An 18,766-nucleotide genomic window follows, 5' to 3' on the forward strand; every position below is an offset into this window, starting at 1 on the left:
CGCTTCGGCCAGAGCTGTCTGTTCCGCCAGTCTTGTCAGCTCTTGCTCTTGCTCGGCTAATTTAGTGGCCGTCTCGGATTCACGACAAGTCAACTCTTCAACTTCCTTTGCCTTCGAATCAAGCTATAAATAATTAGAACTCGCCCGGCTAGTCGTCATACAGGCCACTCACAAGGACACCTTGAGCGGCATGTTCTTTGTCTCGTGTATTTTTGAACTCATCCTGTCAATTTTTAGCTCACATGACTGAGAAGTTGGGAAAGGGCATCTTACGAATGTTGACTTGGTATCGTCAAGCTGCTTTTGAAGAAGATCCACTGATTGTGCTAGATCGGCTTTCTCTTTCAGCAGATCGCGGTGTTGCTGTTCGTATCTGGCCTTTATCTGCTCGCGAGCGATGACACTGGCCCGACCCAACTCCTCTCGGACTTGGTTCTCCTTCTTCTTGACTGCATCTCTCAGGGTGACAACTTCCGATTCGAGCTGCATGACACAAGATTCTACCTCTTGAGTTCGTGATTCTGCCTTAAGCAGGGAAGATTGAATGGATTTGTTCTCGAGATCCTTTGCTCTCAATTCCTCTGCCATGACTTCCGACTCCGCCACCACTTTCTGCATCCTTCCCTCTACTTGAGCTTTCTCCAACTCGTGACGCGTGAGTTCAAGTGCAGCAGATTCAGCATTCTTGAGAGTCCGCGCATCACCTAGGTCGGCTTCGAGTTGCTTCATTTGGCCGCAAAGCCTTGCTTCGTTGTCCTTCAATGCGTCAATAGAACAGTTCAATTGATCAGTCAAAGGTAACAGGCGCGCAAGGGTTTCTCTTAGTCCGCCGAAATGCTCCGTATTCCTGGAAATTCCCTCGACCAGCGTCGATTCGCTCGCAATCTGACTTGTGACCCTTTGGAGTTGCTCGGTCAGGTTCGTCATATAGCCGCCATCGTTTGCGCGGCATTCTTTGGTCAAGTCGTGTAGTTGAGTCAATTCACTTCCCATGCTTTTCTCTCGTGATCAGCAATAAGGCAGCATTGACTTAATTTGAGAGCTCACCGTGATATTTCACCCTTGACTCCGTCAATGCAGACCTTTACACTCGAGTCGTTGTTCGCAACCTTCAAACAGAGATTATCAAGTGTTGTAACACATTTGTCTAAGCTAGGACCGATCATCTGCTGAATGCTGTTTTGAGAGAGCTGTTGCTGGCTACCCAAGGTGTGAAACACGGCCTCGAATCGCTTCAGAATCGCTAGCTGATCAGCCCTGATCTGATTAAGCTTTGGTTCTTGACTGCGGGAGCATTCTTGGATGTATTGCTCAAGAAGTCTGGTTCTTTTCTTCTCATCAGAAAGCTGTCCTCGAACATATCTAGTCTTCTCCTCTGTTGCAGAAAGGGCCTGTTTCAGTAGGTCAACCTGGCTCTCTGACCGCAATAGCTGCTCTCTTCTTTTGCTGGCAGCATCTGAAGCTTTAGCTACTTGTGCCTTAGCATCACTAATACTTCTGTCAATATCTGTCTTTTCGTCATGCACGCTCTTCTTCGCCGCCAAGAGCCGGCTTGCATCGCTACGGAGGGTCTGAAAGTCGGAACCAAGCTGGTTGACAAAGCCTTTGATGTTCGATATCTTCGACTGCCATGCATCGACCTGGGATTTGTAAGCTCCCAATTCGATCGTTCTCTTACGGATGACCTTGTCGGATACTGCAAGTTGACTCTTCAGCGCTTTATTTTCGTCAGCCAGGCCAGAGATGCAAGCTTCCATCTGCTCTCTCAATTCGACCGCGGCAGCCTCATTTTCTTCACGAGCTTTTATCCGTGCGATTAGCAAATGAAACAGATTCTCTTCGGACAAGGAAGAACCATCGTCTCCTGATGCTATGCGACTTGGTTTGACATTGCGTGAATGACGACTTTTGCTTGAGCGGCGGCGCTTAGAGACCCTATACTTCTCGTTTGCAGGGCCCACCGGATATGTTTGGGCCATCTCACTGGCCTCTGGGATCTGCATTTGAGGAAGAACCAGATCCTGTGCTGCATGCGTAATCTTAGATGCACCGTGCCCATCACCCAAAGGCGTACCATGATCGTCGGCCCTGCTCACTGCGGGCGCTTGGGAAATTGGATGATGGCTTGGGGGACTCAAGGTTTCCCTCATCTCGTTGTCTTTTGCTGCAAGTAATGTCAGAAGCCAGGTACCTTTGAATCTGGAGAAATCAGGTCCACCCACTCGATGATTCGAACACAGGGGTCCCGTGTTCGGTATTGATAGGCAATTTGTTTGCATCAGGCACCACAACCTTCTCAGAACTCGAACCATGCAAGCCATTGTCAGAAAGCGGGAAGCAGGGTCGTCTAGGACCTTGTCTCGTATTCTCTCGGATCCGAGTTTGTGACTTTTGCGTGCCAGATCTTTGCCGATCACTAGTTGGAGAGGGTAAACTTAGTGGTCTGCAATATAGTCCTCTCCCTCTAGTCATCTAGAGGGACTTACCTTGATAAGCTTCTAGTTGCCTCGTTCGAGAGCTCGGTTGTACCATGCTCGTGCTGGGTGGTAGTATTGTTCAGTCCACCTCTGGACGACGATGGCTTAGTTGATGCCTGAAGAGTGAATGGCTTGCGACCTTGTGCAGGCTTTGCAAAAGAAAAAGCCAATAGGTCCAGACCAGAGCTTCTCGGTCGCTCCATAAGCAATGGCGATGGACGTCTTTCCGCAGGTTTGTCGGTTGAGGCAGTAGTGTCTTGGGTTGCCATTACAACCTTGAGCTGTGGGGAAAGAGGCTCGTTGTTGGCAACTGCCATCTGGAGCAAGAATAGTTCCTCTACCTCGTCGAACGTACTGTCTGTGCCGGCTGGGGCGGTGGTGAGGTTGGACGGTGTCTCGTTAGCCATCTTTGGCACCTCGCTAGTCTGCACATTGACGTAGCTCTCAGGCCAGTTTAGAGCATGACATGAAGATCGAGCAAGGAGTGACGAGATCACAATGAAAGAGGTAAAAGCAATGTAAGCTATCAGTGCGAGGTGTGAAAGGATTAGGTAGACTTAAGTTCAATCCTGGCCTTCAGGGACCGGGTGACCTGGTGGTGGACCGTCCGTCTGGGTAGGTGCCTTCCTTTTTCGGCAATCCGCAACATACCTTAGCAGCCATCAGCGGGGTGTCTTCTCTTGTCGCTGTGAGAGAGTCCATCATACTTCAATATAACAGTGATTGAGCCTCCAAATTGGGTGTATAGATAGAAGTCATACCAGCACTGGGGTGAATGTATCCAAGATCAGCGATACTCTTTTTGTTTTCTGCAGCGTTACCGAGTCTTGACAGTGTTGCTAATTTGCGTGACATCTGCACAAAGGTATCTGCAGCTCCCTGCAAGCTATCCTAATATTAGACCGGAAGATATGAATGTATTGCAGTGTAATATAGTAGGTGCTATAGTGCGAGACGGCGCTAAACCTACAGTTTTCCCCCCAGCGACAAACGGGCCCGACCCCATCGAACCATTGGTCACTTGCAGGCGCCGACACCACGCCTTCTCCGAGCGCATTTCGTCTCTGATTTAATACTATGTTTCAATCACCATAGGGTTGAAACGCCCACTCGCCAGGCCTAATGGATGCAGCTGACGACCCAATGCCCATCCAGCAGAGGTCAAGGCTGTCTTCGTCGGGCCTATCACAACCGAACAGTCAAGGATAGCTCCTCTTCTCGAAACACCACAACCCCTGGGTGTTGAACCTGCAGAGAAGTCAAGCCCAAAGATACCTGAGTACCTAGTCACCAGTCTGCAGAAGCTCCTTTCTCATATACCCCCGCGATCTCCCACTTCACTGACATTTCTCTTCTCGCCCAGATCTCAAGTCACACAACGCTGCGCGTCGCCGATCCAGATCTTCCACACACCTATTCCTCTCCGATCGTCAATAAACCCGCACATATAACCACAGCGCTATGCTCTCAAGGCGGCTTTACCTGCCCGCTGTCATTGCAGCACTGATCGCGCAGACCTTCGCGCAGAGCGTGCTCGACGCAGTAGACGGCGAACAAAAAAATAACTCCACGTCGACCTCGGAGACGAAAAGCGTCTCCTCGAAAGGCATGATCATTCTATGCACGATCGTCGCTTTAGTTATCGTTGTCGGAAGTCAGTCCCCTCGTCCATCCAAGCAAACAGATCGCCCCCCAGAAACGGGAGGATCCCCCCAGCCTGCTAACCAAGAAAGCGCAGTCTCGTTCACAACCATCTTCATCGTGTTCAAGAAACGGCGCTGGCAGATGCGCGAAGCGCTCTACTCGACCGAGCGCGTCACCCCGGACATCGAGCGGGCTTCGATCGCCAAAACGCCATCAAGCCAGTTGGACCGGGTCGGCACCCGCGCAGACGCTGAAACCCGGTCTGCGTCTCGAGCACACCACGCGGCCGCGGGCCAGGTCGAGAAGCCGGACGCATCTGGACCGGCCGCGACACACCGAGGATGGGGCTCGTTCTTCTCGTTCGGGCGGACGCAGAGCCGGCAGTAATCGACTCTGCACGTATTGTCAAGAGGTACCTGGATGATTCTTTGCATTTGGGTGTTTATTTTCGGCGTTGTGAGTGGGCTTTTATGGGGACTATCGGTTTTCTGAGGAAAAGGCGTCACCTCCCGAGCACTTTCTGGTTAGCGTTGAGTTTACAACTATTCGCGAAGGGCTTGTTTCACCTTCAATCACACGCGCCAGGTGCGCGGACCAGCTTGAGTATTCTGCGGGAATCGGCATGCTACATACAGTAAGCGATCATGAGTCCTACAAAATCAAGAGTCTTGCTCCAAAGGAAAGGGCACACCTTCCTTCCCTCGTATGATTATATCCAATGAACCCGAATCGCATCCATTAATCAGTAGACGTGGACAAAATACTACCCTCGAGCAATGCATAGCACATGTCTACATGTGATACAACAAGTCCTCTTGCTCAGTGATGCCGTAGCATTACCAGCAGTCTCGACCACCAAGTCATTTACACCACACAATCAAGAAATCAAATTATGGGAAACCGGACTGGATAGCTCAGACTCTTCGAGCCAGAGACACACCTTCTCCTTATTAAAATTGTATAAATAACATCGACTGCCCTCGATGTCCAACCCGAAACCCATCGGGAATATATTTCCGACACAGCCTGCAGCGACGCAACAGCAACAGCAGCAGCTTATTCTAACATCCTCCAATTCAAGATTGAGAATAACCAGCCCATAGAAACATGATCCAGAAAGCGCCTACGCATAAAGATAGCAAAGTAGCAGATCAAGACCGTCATAGCTGCAATATAAACCTTTCTTTCTATTGGAGAGAGTGGCTTCGCCAGGGATATCTATTCAGCTGAGGCGGTAGGTATTGCACATACTTGCGCACCTAGCATGCGAATCCTATACATTGAGTTATACTTACAATGCCGTTTTACATAAATATCGGCATGAAAATAATGCGAGCACATTAGGGCTTGCGGACCAACAGGACAAGAGGATCGGAGATAATCGTGTCCCGCTACGTTTGAGTCCCCTCCACGAATGCTACCCATAGAAGATTATCCGAGACAGCCTCTGGGAGGAAACAGTGCCGGCGGTTGCTCCGAACGTGTATATTCCACTAGCATAGCTAGCATAAGGAAAGTCGACATTGTACATTGCTTGAGAGCATGCATGTATGAGGACTGCAGAATCTGGCCGAAGTCGGATGTTCATCGTCCCCGGGGGCAAGTCCATCACAGACAGAAGTGGCAGACAGTGGTTTTGGCCCACAAAGATCCAATCTCACCTCGGTCGTACGCAAGCATAAAACGATAGAACAATCGATAAATCCGGTTCGCGGCGGCTGCCAGTCTCCAATTCTTCATTTGAATGCAATGACGGAAGGCCGACGGACGGAAAATCCCGGGGCGGTGGTATCGGGAGTGAGCTCTGCCATCTTCACAAGTCACTTGGAGGGGCTTCCCACCACCTTGAAAGCCGCATTCTTCGACTGAGTGCAATGTTCCTACATGTTCTGGTGTTAGAACAGAGTCAGAGTCTACATCTCCTGTACCTTTGTCAACCATACCCCCATCCCTCCGTTATCTTTGAGCCAGGTTACGATCATCCGAACTACGGACTTATTTATCCCCGTGTAAACACCACCACTCTTCCCCGGTTAACCGGGCTCCTCACGGCGGCGGGAAGAGGAGGAGAAGGGTGAGAGGGGAACGCGAAAGCATAACCGACTTGATCTGAGGGGGACGGAATGGGGGAACACGGTGATACGTGACATGTCAGAGTCTGGGGTCCGGCTGCTCCATTGCTCGTCCTCCGCATCGATTTGCCACACATCCTTTTGAACGGGTTTCCACACCCCCTAGCGTATTCCGCGATACTAACTCCATCGATCGCATTGCACTCGTAAACAAATCGGCTTGCTTTATCCGGTAGGAAAGTTGAACCTATGTCGGAACCCAAGGACCCCAAAGTTCCGAATCTCCAGGCTGTGTCCGTCGCCTGCCAATTTAAGCCACCACAGGCGAGGCCCGCTGGGGAGGGTTCTCGCCTAAGATCCTCTGTCCGCATGACAGGCTGTTACTAAGAAAAAGCCGCTGAATGGCGGGATCAGGTCCAGTCTCTCAGACGCAGATCGAGACTCCAAAGGCTTCTTATTCTGGTTCGGCTGAGTTCGGGACAGCCCGGCATCTGGATGAGCTTTACTCCAGCTTACTACCTAGTAGGCAGCTAGGCTCTTTGACCGCTTTCTAGGAACCGAGCGTTCGCTCAGAATCGTGTAATCTGGGTGCAATTCTGACGGGAACGAAAAAAAACCCATAGCCGTTGCTACAATGTTCAGGGGGTCGACGCGGGACGAACGATCTTAGCGAATCGTTTGGTGGTAAGATAGCATATACTGGCCGGGCCTATCTAGGACTTATCGGTGAGAGAGCGAAGAAAGGCACAAAGTCACCTGCTAGTACAAGGAGACCGTGAAGGAACCAACCGGACAAGTATCCGGTTGCTGGACTGTAGTAGGATGGATTAGCGCTCCATACAACCCCGGCAAACAATTAGGGTTGAGCGCAACCCACGTGCATCTGGTGAATCCGAGACAAGATGGTGCAAGCCAGATAAGGTGCAACCATTGCAACGACTAGATTGCGGAAGGCCTGGGCGGCACCTAGCAGCATGGTAAGCATGGTAAGCAAGTAAAATTGACGAGCTGTCAGTTCAGCATCTGTAATTACCCGTAAGTGAGGGAATTGATGGATAAAATGCGGCCCCGGAAAAGAGTTGTGCCCACCAGACAAACGCTCCCCACCTTTTTCTTTCCCCGAAGCAACCGGAGAAGAATCGGGGATGCCTCAGGCCTGGAAAAGGTAGTCGAGCTCCAGGCTCTGCCACTCTGGAGGTGCTCCGTCGGGAGGCAGCTAGCCTTGTTCGGATTAGTGCAACTCGTGGCATGGACAGGCCAACGAATGGTCGACCGTTCATTGACCGCACTGGCGGGCCTGGCCGATTCGGGGGGGAAGACACCTGGGGAGAAGAGCCGAGCTATGACGAAAGCGGGATAGAAAGAGGGCTTCAATAGGTTTCATTGCCTTGGAGTCACTTTGGTGAAGTTGTAAGACTCTCAAAGGACTGGGCGGAGTGGAGAGGGGGTCGCGTGGTGGTTGGCTGGGCATGGCTTGGCTGGATTTGTCTTGGGGCCAGGTCATGGGATCGTTGGGGATTTTTTTTTTCTTTTTGTGGTTGGTACTTTCTCGATTTTTCACACTTCCCGTGTGGTCACTGTGATGAAAACCTCTTTCCCCTGGTCTGAAAGAGAAAAGAATTGTGGCTGTCTAGTCTAACCGTCTGTCTGAGAGGAGGGGTCGGGATGATGATCCTCGGGTCACTGGCATGCAGACCAGACTCGTTGTTCTCCGTATTTCAGAGGTGCATGTGATGGTGTGCCGAAGACAACCTGTTCCCAGGGCTAGGAATAATTGTTGTTGCTTGCTGGTTTGCCGACCAGCGTCTCCTCATCCCACCCATGGTAAGGTCCCGTCGTCAGACTCCCGAGCCAGCAACCCCGGCGGCTTAACAGGCGGCGGATGAACTTACTGCAAGCAGAAAGAACATCAGCAGGTGGGCAGGTGGTGGCTTAGTGGCAGAAGGGACCTTCCTTCCTCAGTCTTAGTGTCTCTCCGTCGTCACATCGGTCGACCTCCGGAGGGGGTAAATTTTGGGGGGGGGGGGGGGGGGGGGGGGGGGGGGGGGGGGGGGGGGGTTGGGGGAATGGGGGTTTGTCTTGTGCAGTCACCAGTCGCGCGTTGGCTGCCCCCATTCAGGGCATGAGGACATGACTAATGAATAATTTCCATTGTTCCAACAAGTTGCTCCTCAGCCTTTCTCCGTGATTGCGGGGTCGGTTCGCTTGATGCCTCGGGTGGCGGTGGAGACCAATCAGCATCCCCGGTTGGCCCGATTGAGCGGCCACGGGATAACCGGTTAAATGGGCGCGGGGACTTGCCGGGTTGGCTCCGATCGGTCGGCTTAGGATCAATCATCATACGTAATGTACAGACTTAGTACTAACTGAGGTAACTACAGTACAATGAGCTGACTCGCCCAAATGGGAAGTGCAGCATACTAGGTACTAGGTGGAGGTACTAGGGTAGGTACCTACCTACCGTACCTATCAACCAGCCTGTGATGACAATGGTAACATTTTTTCAAGAATGGACTGGGGGTGCATAACCAATTGGGGTCCATGACCACCACCGAGCTGCACAGGCCTTTTGAGGCTTGAATGTCAGCGAGTAGGATTCCTCGGGACTCTGTCGATCGGGTACCATATCCCTGCCGGCAACCAATCCCGTCAGGGATGATATACGATCTTCCTCTCTTCATTCAGTCCGGTCCAAGAAAGAAGCAGCAGAAGCAGCAGCAGCAGCAGGGAAAGGAGGAGGAAGAGGAGGGGGGAAAGCAGATGAGACAACTCTGTGCTGCATAGGGTGTCCGGCCAGTGACCGCGGGCGCCTAGCGAAGGGAGCCCGGGCTGATCGTGATCTCATCTCGCTCTTCTCCCCCGCGGGGAGATCCGATGCAGGGGAGGTGGGAAAAGAGACATCCGACAAGAGAATACCCTCCGCGACGAGAGGACTGAGATCTGGGGCACGAAAACGAGAAATGCGAAGCCGTCTGGCTATGTCAGCCCTGGGCGTCTTGGCTCGCCCGTCAGATGCGTCGATACCCGAGGTTTATCACGAATTATGGTCGGCTGAGATTCAGTTGCCGTTACTTTTTGCCCCTCCTTGTCGTTCTTATTCCTCCGTCGCCTACCCTTCGCCGTCCCGTTTGGCTTAACCGGGGATTGACCCGTGTCACTTGCTGTTCTGGGGTTGGGGTTGAGTTTAGACTTGCATTCCGGGGTATTGTGGCTGGGTTAGTCGGTGGGCTGTGACTGGCGGCAGTGGCAGCATCCAAGCGATCAGGCCGTGTGCCCGAGTAAGAGTGGTTGGATGGTTGGATTGTTGTGGAGGTCGGGGCTGGATATGTTAATGTGTCGAGTCGTGTAGTCATGTAGACATGGAACAGAGGGATTGATTAAAGGGAGGGATGATGGGTTCGCGGTGGCCGGGTCGGCGGTATTGTCTTTTTGGGGGTTCGCGTCATGCAATCCCCGGATTCTTTGTAACGGTTTTCACTGGGGGAAGAAGGGGGGTGAGTGTCAACGTCTTCTGGGTACCCCCGTTCCCCCAACTCGACTAATCGTCTCCTGAGGTGTTATTGTAGCAATTAGAGAGACCCTCGTTTCAATAATTGTCTTCGACACTTGCCATAACAACCCTGATTGATCCACCTCCACGGAGTACTTGATCAGTCACTGCTCGGGGACTGACATTGATCGACGACAATAAGCCGGGAGCAGGGCTGGGGAAAGGTCAAGTTAGGTAATGGAATGGGCCAGATGGCGGTCAAGTGACGTTCCACACACAGCTGCTGCTAACCGGCATCCTGTCTGTCTCTCTGTCTCTCAGTCCTTCGGTCGGTCGGTCGGTACCAGACCAGACCAGACCAGACCAGAGACCAGATCAGATCAGATCAGGAGTCAGGAGTTGGCCTGGGTGTAAATGATCAATCAGTATGTGAGACTCAATAATGACGACAAAATGAGTCTTTCCCTGATGATCTTTGTGATCCATCTCGCTTCTCTTCCCCTCTTTTTCCCTCCTGTTCAAGGTTCTCCCACCACTACACTCCCCCTTCTGATCTCATGGGGGGTATGGGTGATTGATTGTACGGGCGTACAGTACCTGAATAGTGGAGGAACACCAGACGGCATGGCCCAGCCAACATACCGAAGCAACATCGGCTGTCGCCGCCAACTGGCACCCGAGTCCGTGTATTATTACCCAGCGTGACGCCGTGACCCAACCAGCAAGTTGTCTAGGAGGGTAGGTAATTTACCCGACTCGACTCGGGACTCTTCCCTGATTCACGGGTGGTGCTGCTGGGCTTTGTTTCTTATGTACGAAGTACTGTACTCATAAATTGATTTTTTTCATTATTGTTTGTTTTCAACCGCCATTGCAGAGAGAATGAAGGATGTACTTTCAATTGTTTCTATTATTTCCGTTTTATTACAGGTAGAGTTCTATCTATTAAGATAGCCAGTCCAACATATCGTGGTCAGAATCTTCAACTTCTCTCTCCAGGAAATTCATTATTCACCTGAGTCTTTTCCCATCTCGGCACTCGGAATCTTGCTCCACACTCTCATTCTCTCCGGCCGCTCGGTCGCGTCCTTGCATCCTCAGGCCGCACTAGACCCGCTCCGGACTAAATCTTGTCGGGCCTCCGCAAATGCGGATGGCGCCTTGCCTGGTTGGGATTCCCTTGACGCTGTTCAACCCTCGGCCGGACTTCTCAGCTTCTCTTTTCTTCAACTTCTTCTTCGTCTATATCATCATCATCATCATCATCGTCAGATGGGGCCAGTCCGCCTTGAATAGAAGCCATTTTGGGACTAATACTGCTCTTAGTCCCCTCTCCCTTCCCTTCCCTTCCCTTCCTTCCCCCGGGCTTCTTGAATCATAATTTCTCCATCTATCGTCAAGCTTCCCCTTCCCTAATCTACCCGAGTTGAGGTTGCCAGACATTGTCCCCTGCGCAACCCACGCGCGCGTTGCCGGACCGGAGCCCCGACCCTGGGCGAGAAGAGAGTCGGGCTCTCCCCCACACTCCGCGTATTCCGTCTTTACGGTTAGTCTGGCGATTTGCTTGCTTGCCTGCCTGCTTTGCTTGTTCTCTTCATTGTTATTAGCGCTTTGCAAATTATTATTATTATTATTATTATTATTTTCTTTTTTATCATTATGCTTTTTATGTGACTTCCCTTTCTTTTTTTTCTTTTCGAATCTTTTTTTTAATCATATCCATGATTTTTTGTGAAGGGATTTTTCTTTACTTGCCCATTACTCTATGCGTCTGTTGTCTTTTCCCTCCCCATCCTCTTCTTTCCCTCCTAATTAACCACCCCCATCCATCCACACTTCCTCTCATCCTTACATTCTCTCCCCCACACCCACACTAGCCTCGCCGAACTCTCCCTTTCTTACCCGACCAGACTCCATCTGGATTCTTCCTTTTTTCCATCTCCTCCACTCTTCCCCCCCTCCTCCACCTTCTCTCCCCCAGTCGCACACTTTGCTTACATCGGGGGTTTAATTTAATTTCTCGTGTGCCCGAATTCTCGCGCCTATCGCATTCGGTTCCATTTTTCCCGTTCCCCGGCCGTCTACTACCTACGGCCACTCTCTTCCTTTTTGTACTCATCCCACGCCCTCTCCACTCCAACTGGACTTCTTTGATTTTTTTCCTCTCTTTTTCTTTTTTTCGCCTTCCTTTCCTACACCTTCCCTTCTGCTACCATCTTGCTGCGTTGGTTGAGAACATCGCAATATCGCTGTCGCCAGCCTCTACTCCCACACCTATTTCCTAACTGACCGACTACTTCCCGGCTTCAGACCTGACTCCCCTTGCGTGCTACCGGCATCAGAACGCAAAGATCCTACGCCAATAAACATCCTTCAAAAGATCTGTAAGTGCACGCTTCGTCACGGACCTCCTCAGTGGATCCTCAAAGCTCTACCCCCTCTCCCCCCCCCTCAAAAACCGGGTTGTGGTACTGACAGCGAACAACGAACAACAGCCCGTGAAAAGACCGGGCATCGCTGTTGTCCCCCCTTGCAACCCAGACCGTCTGGCGTCTGGCTCGGAATCCCGGGGAAAATTGACCGGAGAAATACGGCGGACGGGAACTGTAACGACCTGCGGAGACACAAACCACCACTACTGCTACCTCTTCGCTCTTGGTGCCTGCAGTCCTTGGGGCTGTCGTCCCTCCTCTTCCTCCAACCCTTCTTTCCCACCATCGTTGCCCCCTCCGTCCTTTCCTTCCTTCGTATCTTATCAGAGAGACGGCTTGCCCGTCTCTCGTGCCCACCCTTTTCATCACAATGCGCTCTAGTATTGCCTGTGCTCGCTGTCGGCGGAGCAAGATCAAATGTGTGAACGCTGGCATTGACACAACTTGTCGCGCGTGTGAGTCCTCTGGCCGAGAATGTGTATATCCCGCCCCCGCAATCGGCATGGGCGGTGGTGCCGCGAAACGGGACCTTGCCGCCCTGGCGGAGGGCGAGGAGCGCAACGGCGATTGGGACAGCCCCAAGCGACAACGCTCGCGCAAGACCGTTGGTCTCTCTTCTACAGCTGCTAAAGATGCGTCCAGGATTGGTGCCGATGTGCTTGATGCATCAATCCTGACCAACAAAGTTTGGGATGCCGTCTTCGATCTTTTCCAATCCCACTTCGCGACTATGCTACCCTTCGTACATCCCGCATCTTTTATCGGCCAAGCGCGTCAGCTTTCCTCCAATTCCTCTAACCCCTCTCCTCCGAACAACGCCGATGCGACACGCGATCCCGCGCAAAGTCCTCCTGCGACTAAATCAGATCTCAACCCGCTCATTCCCCTCGGTGTACTCGCTCTTACGGCACGTTTTCACCCTCAACTTGTCGCATACCACTCTCCATCGTCCCTTGGAAACCCCTCCAATCCTCTAGTTGCCTCCGAATATTATGCGACAGCGTTGCGCAGCCGGCTGGCCGGCGTTGATGGTGCTAGTCTGGCAGTGCCCGATTTGACGCGCGTACAAGCCTTGCTGATGCTGGCTTTGCATGAATGGGGAATGTGTCGTGGGAGGAGTGCTTGGCTATACGTGGGGATGGCTATTCGGCTTTCTCAAGCGATGGGTCTGCCCTTTGAGCTGGAGAATGAGATGCCGTTTCGTGAGGGGCCTCGATCTCCCGTTCTCAAAACGGAAGCCGACCTATTCGGGCTCCCCAGGCGTCCTGTCGAGCAACGGGAACAAACTTCCGACGATGTCATCGCCCAAGAGACGAAACGTCGTACCTTTTGGGCCTGTTTCATCCTCGACCGGTGTCTGAGCAGTGGCAAGTACCGCCCTCGCATGATTCGCGTCAAGGAGCTCGCCATCCAGCTCCCCAGTGATAACGCCTTTGCTTTTGGAGAACGTGTTCGAACGTCACGCTTGAGTGAGCCCGCAGTGCGTCGCCCCACAAGTTTCGGTGCTCAGGGAGTTCAGATTCCCAGCATTCGACAAAGCTTAGGAGGCTTGGGAGACGACCGAATGCCGAGTGCTGGTCCGGGAGATGCAAAAGCGTGGTCTCCTATCTCCCGTCGGAAAGACTCGAGTGAGGATGAGATCGATCGCTGGGAAGTCGGTGCTGAAGAGTCCGTCCACAGTCGAATTATCCGTATAATTCGCATCTGGGGCAGCATCGCCAAATGGTCGTGTGCTGGGGGGAGAAGGTATGTCTGCGCTCATTCCCTTAGCACGATTTATTCTGACCGTGAGTAGAACTGAGCAATGGCCTCCGTGGCACCCTGAGTCACGCTTTTCGAAGCTTCGAGCAATGCTGAGCGAATTCCAGGATGGGTTGTCCCGCAACCTTCAGTACTCTCCTCGCAACACCGACACCCACATCATGTACAAGAATAACACTCTCGCTCCTTACACTGTCATGCATGTGGTCCACTTCCTGTCGGTGATTGTTCTTCACCGTGCTTACATCCCCTTCCTCCCGGTACGATGCACCGAACCTGTCGGACCGTTGGATGAGCCGCTCTTTCCAATGGAAAAGGCCGGCCTTGCTGATGGGTTCTGGCGTGAAAGTGCTCGGGTGTTGTTCAGCGCGGCCCGACAAATGATGGACCTGGTCGTGACTTGCCAGGATCGAGGAGTGCTGGTAGAAAACCCTCTCGTGGGGTTCGCAGTGTACAATGCCGTCTTCATCGGGATTTACGCTGCTCATTTTCCGCACATGGACCCAGATGGGGTACTGGCCTCGAAGAATATGAGCGATCGAAACACGCAGGGACAAGCGCAAGCCCGGAAAGCACTTGATGTCCTGCGTGAGATGCGACCTCGCCTCAAGATGGCGCGTGGCTGGTTCCGCACTTTGAATCGGTTGCACACGTACTTCTCCAAGGTCAAACGTGACTTTCGGCGGCAATCGCGCAAATCGGACCCGGCTGACCCGGCCGATGCTCACGCCAATGGAATTCGCCCTGTACGTGAGGGCGGATCGGGCGGCGGTCTTGAGGAGTTCAAGCTTCTGGAGAAGTTGTTCCTTGATTTTGGTATTATCGAAGACCAACTTCCAGAGAGTGGCGCCGACGATGACGGTCTTGCTGCTGCGAGTGAACGGGCTACGATCCTTAGCGATGCAGGCAGTAATGCTGTCCGCAGCGAGACTGGAGACACTGGAGAGCCTCCCTTAGATGGCGCGGGGGGCAGACGTGAGTCTTGGGTCCCTATCAACAGCCCTGGTATGCCGCTGCCCGGACCCGACGGCGAACGTCGGCCTAGTCTTCCATTGCCACCTAATCGCTCCTTGCAATCTCAATCCCCTTACTCTCTCCCGTCTTTGCAACACCATCCGGATGGGCCGTTGTATAATTCGTCGTCCCCCAACCTTCCTTCGCTGGGACCGCCTGGACCATACGGCGTTCCGCCATCTACATCGACCCCGGCGTCTTCGCAGTACAATGGTCCAGGAGCAGCTTCCAACCGCCTGCAGCCGTTGAATTCCTGGCTCAATCGCACTCAGCCACCTCCTCCTTATTCTCAATCACTTCCTCCGATCAATGCGGCAGCGTCATCACATGGATTGCCATTGTTGCCCCCTCCTGGCTCAGTCGGCCACCCTGGCGCCTCCCCGCCAGTGACCGTGGATGGACTGGAAGTTGTTAACACTAATAGCTTGTGGTCAACGAGCTTGGGTGGAGACGATGTACTTGCTTTTCTAGAGGGGTGCGAGTATGATCAACTACCAGCCACAGTTTCTCCAGAGAGTACTCCGACTGGGTGGCTCACCACCGTGTGGACCGAGTTTGCCCGCTGAATTCATTGATTGATTATAAGCCTTGTTCGTTTCTTTTTCCTTTGTCTTTCGATTTCGATGTTTCTTTTTTTTTGTTTTTCCCCACGATGGAGCATTTTTTGGGCTGTATTATTACGCTATATGCGCGGCTGCTGTGCTGTATGATTATGTATGCGCGCTTCGGCGGACTGACGAGACCACGCAATGCTTTGGGATTGACGCGATATTTATTTGAGGGTTGAAAACCTCTTGGGGTAAACCCATCAGAGGGATCTGCAGGTCGCATTTCTTGTTTCTGTCTTCTTTCTGGTTCCTGGTTTCAGCAGCATTGGAATTTGCAATGGCGCAAATGTTGTCTGTGGAGTGACACGACACTGATGGGAATGAAATGGCTTGACAAGGGGTTTTCATGCAAGTTGATTTTGACGAGCGTGGCGTCCGGTTCGGTTCGGGGGTTTATCGTATTTTGGATGGACCGGAGGCATATCAGTTCCAGCAATCTATGACGATTACCTTGATCATTTGTATCTTCTTGTTTGTTCTTACGATGCACCTAGCTTGTAGAGGAAAGAAGGACACGAGATGCCGCTGGCAAACTAGCGTGTCGCTCGGACTGTCTCAATGGCGGAATTGTTGTAGGGACGCCACAGCGTGGCGCAGGGCGTGAGGACTCTGAGGAGGGTACCCAACAGCCCACCATCAACACACGTACGAGGCAGTTACTGTCGGACCATCTTGTCTGTTGAAGCCACTCCAGCAGAGAACATCCTAGACCTTTCAATTGATTTCCCCCCTTGGAATTGTACGGTATCCATGGCAGGTGCAGCACAGCCAACCATACAGCGCAAGTTCAGGATCCGGAAGCAGATACACGTAACGTATCACTCGGAGGCTTGCTTTATCTTCGAGCCAGGCTCATAAGTGACCACCATGCTTACTCCCAAGGAAAGAGTTATTGGGTTGAATTGCGCCGGCAAGCGCAAGGGTGCATCGAAACCTCCAGGCCTTACTCTCCCACTTCCTCCCCTTTTTGCGCTGACGAAATGGCCGGATTTCGTGTATCGGTGGTCCATGGTCTTGCATGGCTAGAAGAGATCGGTCCTCTTGAGTGCTAATAAACCGGTGAACTGTTCGCCTCAGAATCCGATCGGAGAGAATCGTGGGGAGGAATTGTATCCATGAGCTCGAGACACCGTCTGGGTTTTGAAGGACCTGCGAGACTAGACTTCTTGGAGGTACAGTACGCAACGCTGTGAAAACGGCAGACTGTGCTGTTTTTCAGCAGAAATCATAGGACCCTGTGACTACGATAACTTGAGAACAAGGACGAGGATGAGAAGTCAAAACAAGCTTCAATTCCCACACCAACGGATCGCAACTCTAACGTGTCCCCCAGAACCTTAAATCAATATGATGGAACCCCCAAGCAAACTAAGTTAACCAACAAGGCGCAGACATGCATGCATAGTGGAGTCCAAGAAACCTGCCAAACCCGAGCTGCTGATTGAAAACTCAATGGACAGACAGCTGATCGGGGACAACCGTGGGCCGTAGCGTACACACCGGAGAACTGCTTCAGTGATAGCCCCAGTGACCAACCCCCCCCCCCTCCCCCGATAAGCTCTCGCTAAATTGCGGGTTGATCTGGACGTTCAATCTTGAAACACTTCACCAGCCCTTCTGGAGGGGACGTATTAACTAGATAACCGCAGTGGGAACGCATCCAGGCAGACTATCAACCTCGAGTCCTTGATTATCGTGTTCACCTCCGAGAGGATCTCTTTCGTGGCTGTTCGGTCTGGGTCGACCGCCGAGACGGTGGCTGCTATGCCCCCGAGTCTTCCGAGGAATGACCTAGCTTTGCCTAGGGTATCTGGTCTCTCGGTTAGACGATTATCTATACTTAAAAGACAAAATATCATCTAAGAGAGTAAACTGACCAAGTGCCTTCCTCAGAGTGTAGTCTTTGTGGACACGGCGAAAGATCGTCTCGGTCTGGATCAATTCGGGCATCGCTGCGGGGGCGATGATCTTCGTTTTGAGCTGGTCGCAATCGAGACCGATATCTAAAGCACGATTATAGTCAGCCATCCGTTGTCCGTACTCAAAGGGCAAAGCTCCAGAAGAAGGAGGAGGAGGAGGCGAACCGGAAGATTCATAATATGATCGCAATTCTTCGAGCAATGCAGCAGCGGATACCCCGATGGGTATTGTTGAGGTACTTGCTGTGGCCGTCTCAGTCAGATCCCCCATCAGCGCTGCGAAGTATACCGCCATGGGAAGTCTCCAGGCTGGGTTCTCGAATAAGCCCACAATTTCGCGGAGCGCCTGCATGCAATCATGCGGTACGGCAGGGTGAGTCTGTCTGCGTGTCGCCAACACCCGGCGCAGGCGAAGGACCTCGTTCGCCCATAGCGGTCTCTGCTGGGGGAGCTGGATATCCGCGAATGCGGGCTGGATGCGCCGGAGCCGGTTACCCTCACAGAGGGACTGCGCATTGATCACCTGGCATCTGCTCTCGATCTGCAGCGCGCCCTGCGACAAATATTCACCAAAGTAGAGTTTCGCATCGCGGAATTCCTTCAGCTTTGCCAGACTGTCACCTTGTGGGTTCGGATCATTCTCGAGGAAGGCATTGAGCAAATCCAGGTCACGGATGAAAGTTCCGCGAGGGAACTTGGTGGTGTCGATCACGTAGAGGTTGATTTCGTCCAGAGGCGAACCGTCGCGGTAGCTCCAGCGGCGGAAGTAGATGTACTGTAGCGCAAAGAGCAGGGAACTGGTCCATGAAACGAAGGGGTCGTTGGGGGGCTCCTTCCACCAGAGATGGTCATTCAGAAGGGCGGCGATGCGGTCTCGTTTCTTGCCTTCATTCAGGTTGGAGAAGATGTCTTCCCCGTGAGGGAGGGTGCTCTTGGGACGGACCCATGTGCTGCTCGTTTGGGCGCTAGTCTTCGCTGATGCCACGCGAAAGAGATAGGTTGGGGTCTCTGAGAGAGAGCTGCAAGTTGCTTTGAGGTCGGCTGGAGGGTTGAAGCAGAGAGGTTGGAATTGCGGATTGATGTTGAAGTCTTGAAAGGACTCAATGATGGTTTCGACAGTCATGTTTGCGGATGAGCGTGGGTGATCTTGATCGGTCGATGCTGGATAACTTGGATGATCCTCAGACTGTGCACTGGAGTGGAAGTAGGAGAAGGAAGTTTCCGCGACATCAGTCTGGCTTTTATAAGTTTCTTCCCCTTGACCTTCTATCCTTTCTTCTTGGAACATCGATTGAACTCAAAGGACAAGGCAACAGTAGTTGAACCCTGTTATGGCACATGGCGCAAGT

At 52.4% G+C, this 18,766-nt stretch overlaps 5 protein-coding genes across 5 annotated transcripts; 3 read left to right on the forward strand and 2 right to left on the reverse strand.

Moving 5' to 3' along the window:
• Positions 1 to 3,769: 3,769 nt before the first annotated feature.
• BO95DRAFT_199392 (uncharacterized protein) lies at positions 3,770 to 4,553 on the forward strand. Its single transcript, XM_025581021.1, has 2 exons — positions 3,770 to 4,131; positions 4,216 to 4,553. Exons 1-2 carry the CDS (start codon positions 3,939 to 3,941, stop codon positions 4,506 to 4,508), a joined length of 486 nt encoding a protein of 161 aa, XP_025440338.1. The 5' UTR covers positions 3,770 to 3,938; the 3' UTR covers positions 4,509 to 4,553.
• A 2,180-nt stretch (positions 4,554 to 6,733) lies between these two features.
• On the reverse strand, positions 6,734 to 7,677 carry BO95DRAFT_199401 (uncharacterized protein). The gene is made up of 3 exons (XM_025581022.1): positions 7,227 to 7,677; positions 7,075 to 7,159; positions 6,734 to 7,005 (listed from the first exon to the last, which is right to left on the reverse strand). Exons 1-3 carry the CDS (start codon positions 7,471 to 7,473, stop codon positions 6,903 to 6,905), a joined length of 435 nt encoding a protein of 144 aa, XP_025440339.1. The 5' UTR covers positions 7,474 to 7,677; the 3' UTR covers positions 6,734 to 6,902.
• Positions 7,678 to 9,868: 2,191 nt separating this feature from the next.
• On the forward strand, positions 9,869 to 10,528 carry BO95DRAFT_444776 (uncharacterized protein). The gene has a single exon (XM_025586961.1). It carries the CDS (start codon positions 10,137 to 10,139, stop codon positions 10,386 to 10,388), a length of 252 nt encoding a protein of 83 aa, XP_025440340.1. The 5' UTR covers positions 9,869 to 10,136; the 3' UTR covers positions 10,389 to 10,528.
• A 1,616-nt stretch (positions 10,529 to 12,144) lies between these two features.
• On the forward strand, positions 12,145 to 15,463 carry BO95DRAFT_199450 (putative C6 transcription factor). Its single transcript, XM_025581023.1, has 2 exons — positions 12,145 to 13,861; positions 13,911 to 15,463. Exons 1-2 carry the CDS (start codon positions 12,486 to 12,488, stop codon positions 15,454 to 15,456), a joined length of 2,922 nt encoding a protein of 973 aa, XP_025440341.1. The 5' UTR covers positions 12,145 to 12,485; the 3' UTR covers positions 15,457 to 15,463.
• Positions 15,464 to 17,129: 1,666 nt separating this feature from the next.
• BO95DRAFT_465544 (uncharacterized protein) lies at positions 17,130 to 18,540 on the reverse strand (the record flags this gene model as incomplete). The annotated part of the gene is made up of 3 exons (XM_025589144.1): positions 17,130 to 17,308; positions 17,376 to 17,501; positions 17,583 to 18,540. 3 exons carry the CDS (start codon positions 18,538 to 18,540, stop codon positions 17,130 to 17,132), a joined length of 1,263 nt encoding a protein of 420 aa, XP_025440342.1.
• Between the last annotated feature and the right edge of the window lie 226 nt (positions 18,541 to 18,766).

The sequence above is a fragment of the Aspergillus brunneoviolaceus genome, assembly GCF_003184695.1.
Source record: "Aspergillus brunneoviolaceus CBS 621.78 unplaced genomic scaffold BO95scaffold_50, whole genome shotgun sequence".
NCBI classification, from domain to species: domain Eukaryota; kingdom Fungi; phylum Ascomycota; class Eurotiomycetes; order Eurotiales; family Aspergillaceae; genus Aspergillus; species Aspergillus brunneoviolaceus.

What these genes read in the sequence shown, in the direction of transcription:
- BO95DRAFT_199392 (XM_025581021.1), top strand. Translation starts at nt 3,939, where the DNA reads ATGCTCTCAAGGCGGCTTTACCTGCCCGCTGTCATTGCAGCACTGATC. An exon ending in TTTAGTTATCGTTGTCGGAA is followed by an intron (nt 4,132 to 4,215) that starts GTCAGTCCCCTC and finishes AAGAAAGCGCAG; the next exon opens with TCTCGTTCACAACCATCTTC.
- BO95DRAFT_199401 (XM_025581022.1), bottom strand. Translation starts at nt 7,473, where the DNA reads ATGAACGGTCGACCATTCGTTGGCCTGTCCATGCCACGAGTTGCACTA. An exon ending in ATCAATTCCCTCACTTACGG is followed by an intron (nt 7,160 to 7,226) that starts GTAATTACAGAT and finishes CCATGCTGCTAG; the next exon opens with GTGCCGCCCAGGCCTTCCGC. An exon ending in TTGTCTCGGATTCACCAGAT is followed by an intron (nt 7,006 to 7,074) that starts GCACGTGGGTTG and finishes ATCCTACTACAG; the next exon opens with TCCAGCAACCGGATACTTGT.
- BO95DRAFT_444776 (XM_025586961.1), top strand. Translation starts at nt 10,137, where the DNA reads ATGAGTCTTTCCCTGATGATCTTTGTGATCCATCTCGCTTCTCTTCCC.
- BO95DRAFT_199450 (XM_025581023.1), top strand. Translation starts at nt 12,486, where the DNA reads ATGCGCTCTAGTATTGCCTGTGCTCGCTGTCGGCGGAGCAAGATCAAA. An exon ending in TCGTGTGCTGGGGGGAGAAG is followed by an intron (nt 13,862 to 13,910) that starts GTATGTCTGCGC and finishes GACCGTGAGTAG; the next exon opens with AACTGAGCAATGGCCTCCGT.